The following is a 6,161-nucleotide window of genomic DNA, read 5'->3' as shown; positions in this document are numbered from 1 at the left end:
CTGTAAACAAGAAGTGCTCTGAATTAAATAGGGAAAAGTTTGCTACAAGTATCTATTTGGAAGAGAGATAACCTAATATGCTTGACTGGTAGCTGTTATTCCCCATTAAAAACACCTTCTTTTCTCTAGGAAATCTATAAAGTTCAAAATAAAAGACAGAACTGTTAAAGGCACAACTTAGACATGGTGGCTTATGGCCACATGTACTACCTTATACTACCTTTAACTGTATTATTTTTTAAAACCAACAAAACTTAATGTTTCTGGCAATTTAACATGTCAGTATTTCTAAGTATTTTACATACTTCATAATTATCTGATTTGTTTAGGATGTAGATGGCAAAAGTTATATTGTAGATAATCCTAAGGATGCAAGTAATATAAGTATTATAAGTATTATAAGTAATATAAGTATTACAACTAATAAAATGTGAAATTTTAATAATTACTTTAAAACCAAACAAAAAAGACCTCGCATTCAATTGACAGTTAGTTCCTTTGTTCTTACTCAGTGCTCATCCCAATAATTACTTAATTAAACATCTGTAGACAAGAAGAATATTGAATGAGGCTTTGGTACAAGAGCAAAATATGCTAGTATAATCTAAAAGACTTGTGAGGGGGAGGAAAGGGTTGTGATCCTATGAATATCTCCCTTATTAGGGTAAGTACGTTCTAAACACATTTTATTCAAATTTACAGGTATTTGCTTCCCAGGATAGTTATTAGGTTTAAATTCAGCGGTCCCAAGGCAGGTTCCTTCAAGATTTTCCCCTAAGCTTCCCTTTCTGAAGGCAACAGTATGTCTTCAGGAATGACCTGAATTTATGTTTTCACCTAAGAAAGGGTGCATTTCTCAAGTGAATTTCTTACTTTAGGGTAAAGCAGCTTGTGTGAGCTATTCCAAGATTAAAAAAAAAAAAAAAAGGTCAAATAAGAACAGTATGTAAATAGCATACGGAAAGTAGGGACTGTACTGTGTACTTTTGTACATTTAGAAGTCTGAAAGTAAATTTCTTACTTTTACCATATTTTTTTCACCTCAGGAGCATGCTCATGAAGCCTGAAGCTTGTACAAACCAAAGAAGTTAAGCCCTTTTACCAGTATATTTATTGTTTAAGTGGTTTAGTTTTTTTTTGCTTTGGTTTTGGTTTTGTACCTTTTTTTAAATTATTACTGAAGCAGTGCCACGAGTTATACAAATATAAATTCATGCATACACTTCAATGTACACCTCTTCTCTTCTTTTGGCATGTGCACCCATATCAGTGTCCCTGTAGTGCTTTACCAGTAGGTGAAACATAAGAAAACAAACAGATCCCTTGAAAAATAAGATGGTGTAATAGGGATGTATGAGTGTTCATCATCATCTAAATTATTTTAGGCCCTTTCTTTTCTGAAAAATCTACTTTCTTCTCTGGCAAATAAATTGTTTCAAGCCCCCAACGTGCTCAGCTTTTTCCACCCTTAGCACTATCTTGGGCAATATTTGTTTTTCCTGTATGTTGTCTGAAGGGATTTCCGTTTCATGGTTTGAACACATCCCAGCCACCTGGGCTGTTGCTTCTTCTTCTTCCCCCTCTCCTTCACCTCTCCTCCTCTCAGTTGCGTGCTCTCTTCTTCTCCCTTTTAAAGAATAAGCTCAGCCCCGGAACCTCCAAGGGGCTTAATGCTTAACTGGAACAATCTATTTTGTTTTCCCCATACACATAACAGTTCAGCTTTTTCATGGTATTTCTAAAAATAATACCAAAAAGTAAAACATGACAGCTAGCCTAATGATAAAAATTGCTATTATATTAATATTATATATTATAATGTTATTATAAATTGATATTCTATTATCATAAATTTCTCAATATATTGGAATAAAAATCAAAGACAAGTAAGAGAAAGGCTTCTGTGTTAACATGCATTATAATTGTGCCTGCACAGTATGACTAGTCCCATATTTTCTCCCAGACTGGTCTCCTATATCTTATAATAAAATTTTCATTTCATTTAACGAATCAGCATTGATAACAAGATTCCATTTGATATGTCTCAGGATTTTTTGGGTGTAGAACACCAGCATGATTTCAAACAAAAAAATCTTTCTCTCTCTTTCGTAGCAGAAATATACTCACAAAACCATCCATAGCCCATTTTTCCTCTTTCAACTTGCTCACAGATGTATGGGAGGGTGCTTTAATGAGATATATGTGGAGCATTAACCGAGCTTCCTGGCTTTTATACACTCCTGTAGAATATAGTTTTAAAAATTTATATTTGTGTTGAGTAGAGAAATAATTTCATCTTTAAGAATAAGCATTTAATCTCTTGCCTTAAAAAGGGAAAGCAGGAAGAATAGGTAGCATTGTTACCAACATTTTATTTTAACGAGACGCATTCTTTCGTGAAATTATTTCAATTATCATAGGATTTCAATCGAAACTGCTTTTAGCTTAGCCTGTAGAGAGGATGGAAGGGAAAGCCTATACACACAAATGTTACTTAACAGTTTTGATAACAAGCCTTAGACAGAATAAACATTGACAGTAATCTGATTTGAGATGGAAAATACTGTTCTGAATCAAGCAGGGTGTATATTTGAACCTCACATCCCCACTTTCAATATTTGTAATTTAGTCATTAGGTGAAGAAGATGATAATAGCAATATCCACATCTAAATGTTTTTCCAAAAGCTAGTGTTAAATTAAAAATTTCTAAATTTGAAAATATCTCAAAAAATGGAATTGTTCTTCATCAGTCAATATTATGACACAGGTTCTTCCAGACAATGACAAGACATGTATATAACCTTATTTACTTTGTAGGCATAATTAATTGACTCATTTTCATTCCTGCAGAAGAAATATTTAGAACCCAAATAACCTTATTTGTTAATCTGGAGAATGAAAATAAAATAGTACGATATGCTTAGTGATTTAATCTTCCCTTACAAAGACAATGGTGAATAGTGAAAATACAGTCAAGATTTTTCCCCACACACATTTTTAACCATTGTTATCAATTAATGGTTTAAAACTTCAGATTTTAAATATAAGACCTCTCTAGTATGATCATTTCCTTTCTGGCAGGGCACTGAAATTACTGTTCATTTCATATGAAGTCTTCTGTTTGTAGAATCACACCAAGTTATATTGCACTTTAAATGAACAAAAGCTAATGATGGCTAAAACTTTAACAGAAACAAAACTAAAACCAAAACCAAGAAAAAGAAAATAAACCCCAAACAATTATATATCCACCTCCAGAAAATTCCACGAAATGGAAATTAAAATTCACTGATTTACTAACTCAATACATTACAGAAGAGACTTCATACTGTAAATGAAATAGAATTAAACAGTCTTTCACCCCTCCTTTTTTTTTTATTTATACTAACTAACAAATGTGGATGACTTCAGATTAGATTTAGTTAGTATGTATTAGCTGCACATGAACTAAACTAGATCTCTTTTTATTAACTGAAAACTCCAGTAACATAGCAGTACCCTTAATTTTGGTCATTTCCCATTTTTATGTTCATCCAAATTCTGTGATGTGAACAAGAACTGAAGACAGCACTGAGACGTAGGAGAAGGTACTGGCTCTGTATTGGGTTTGTGTGGCAAGGTTTTGGTAGCAGCGGGGCTGCAGAGGTGGCTTCTGTGACAAAATGCTAAAAGCTTCCCCCATGTCCAACAGAGTCAATGTCAGCCAGCTCCAAGATGGACCTGTCACTGACCAAGGCCATGCCAATCAGTGATGGTGGTAGTGCCTTTGTGATAACATATTCAAGAAGGGGAAAAAAAATGCAGTGCAACAGCAGCCAGAAGAGAGGAGTGAGAAAATGTGAAAAAAACAACTCTGCAGACACCAAGGTCAGTGAAGAAGGAGGGGGAGGAGGTGCTCCACATGCTGGAGCAGAGATTCCCCTGCAGCCCATGGTGAAGACCTTGGTGAGGCAGGTTGTCCCTCTGCAGCCCATGGAGGTAAATGGTGGAGCAGATATCCACTTGCAGCCCGTAGAGGACCCCACACTGGAGCAGGTGGATGCCCAAAAGAGGCTGTGACCCTGTGGGAAGCCTGCACTGGAGCAGGCTCCTGGCAGGACCTGTGGCTGGAGCAGGTTTCCTGGCAGGACTTGTGACCCTGTGGGGGACCCACGCTGGAGCAGTCTGTTCCTGAAGGACTGCACCTGTGGAAAGGACCCACACTGGAGCAATTCATGAAGAACAGCAGCCTGTGGGAAGGACTTATATTATAGAAGTTCATGAAGGACTGTCTCCTGTGGGTGGGATCCCATGCTGGAGCAGGGGAAGAGAGTGAGGAGGAAGGAGTGGCAGAGACAACATGTGATGAACCGACCGCAACTCCCATTCCCTGTCCCCCTGTGCTGCTAGGAAGGGAGGAGGTAGAGAAATTGGGAGTGAAGTTGAGTCCGGGAAGAGGGGAGACATGGGGGGAAGTCATTTTAAGATTTGGTATTATTTCTCATTACCCTACTCTGATTTGATTGGCAATAAATTAAATTCATTTCCCCAAGCTGAGCCTGTTTTGCCTGTGATGGTAATTGGTGAGTGATCCCTCCCTGTCCTTATCTCGACCCACAAGCCTTTCGTCATATTTTTCTTCCCCTGTCCAGTCGAGGAAGGGGAGTGATAGAGCAGCTTGGTGGGCACCTGGCATCCAGTCAAGATCAACCCACTACACTCTCCAGTGGAAAAAATATAACTAAGGCTGCACAAAACCACTAGCTAACACAGTAGTGGAAGGAAGGAAATACCCAGATGTTTAGTGCTCTTTGCATCTCAAGATAGAGAAGTAAGAAATGCTGGCACAACCAAATAGCTTAATATTGGACTGCAGTGCTGCAAAAAGATGATCTGGGAGACAGCAGAGTTTTCAGACCAATAGAGTTTTGTATACATGGTCAGAAGGAAATGGTGGGTGATGTTATTGTGTTAAAATTAATTCCAGAGAAGAAAAAGCATGGTCACATCTGTCTTGCTGGCTGCTAATCTGAGAAAAACAAAAACTTATAAGTTGGAAACAGATCACATGCCCAGATATATCCCAACTAAGAAAAGACATTTAACTTTGTCGTCTCCATTAGTTTATTCACTCTAGGCTCTAACTACAGACTATGGTGAGACGGACATCTCAAAAGTTCAGTTCAGGTTAAGATGCAAACTTCCTAGCTCTCTTCAGAAGCTGCAGTAAGAGACAGGGCAATGAGATTCCTAATTCATGTTTCTCATTTACATGCCTAAATTCACAGAATAAAAGCCTTCTCCACATTAAGGATAGGTGATTGCCCTATAAGAGCTATCATTATATAGAAATCATCTCTGAGCTAACAAGCAGACTTACTTTCATGTTAACACTGCACTGAGCTCAAATGAAAGTGCCTTGAAAAGATAGGGTTTATTCTCTTGTCTTCAGGACTGCGTTAACATTATCACACAGTGTTTGGTCACTTCAAGAGCTTGGATGGACAGTGTACATCTAGAAATCATGTGGAACTTGGGGGGAAAAAAATCAATCACATCTGCCATGGATGTATCTTGTTAATGTACATTAGGAAATGCATGAGGCTGAGGGCTGTGGTGTGTGTACATGGGCATGAACATTATGCATGTACACTCGAAAAAGAGCATAGAGAAAAATTATTCCACAGACCAAGGCACCACTGTTCTCTGCTAGTTTACAATGGTGGATTCGCAAGTGTTTCTTAGTGAAAGGTCGATGTGCTTCTTCAGAGCTGACAACTGGTTACCCAGTCTACAAGAGAGTGTTTAATCTGAGCCAAATAAACAAGTAAAAGTTGTACCTTTTTCTTCTCTTAATCCCTATAGTAGCATTGCTATTTTCACATATGCTAACCTTATCAAAAGAACATGCCCATTTCTAACTTGTGACAGACATATATACTATAATTACAGTAAGCACAAGTGTCAAAGTAAAAAGAAGTAAAAAAAGATGCAGCAAATGCAAAACAGTAAGTGCTGCACAGGGAGAGAGCTACTTTTCATTTCAGAAACCTACAAGTTGAGTATAGGAGAAATCAGCTTCCTGGCATCTAAATGTCTTTTTTGATCCATCCATACTTCCCTGGCCCTAAGATACTCTTTCAATATACAGGATCTCAGTTTTCTATCTGCAAAATAGGGA

At 37.5% G+C, this 6,161-nt stretch overlaps 1 protein-coding gene across 2 annotated transcripts in view; it reads right to left on the bottom strand.

The window, feature by feature from the left end:
* The window catches only part of CSMD3 (CUB and Sushi multiple domains 3), an 803,119-nt gene that overhangs the window by 5,908 nt on the left and 791,050 nt on the right, over nt 1–6,161 (bottom strand). For both annotated transcript variants that reach the window (XM_009321682.1, XM_009321683.1), the window contains 2 exons: nt 2,128–2,240; nt 1,657–1,678 (listed from right to left, as the gene is read on the bottom strand). In XM_009321682.1, coding sequence (XP_009319957.1) covers nt 1,657–1,678; nt 2,128–2,240 — 135 coding nt within the window. The remainder of the gene's footprint in view (nt 1–1,656; nt 1,679–2,127; nt 2,241–6,161) is intronic.

The sequence above is a fragment of the Pygoscelis adeliae genome, unplaced genomic scaffold (genome assembly GCF_000699105.1).
Source record: "Pygoscelis adeliae isolate BGI_AS28 unplaced genomic scaffold, ASM69910v1 Scaffold111, whole genome shotgun sequence".
NCBI lineage: Eukaryota > Metazoa > Chordata > Aves > Sphenisciformes > Spheniscidae > Pygoscelis > Pygoscelis adeliae.
The sequence above is the reverse complement of the archived record's forward strand: the minus strand, read 5'-3'. Positions and strand labels throughout refer to the sequence as shown.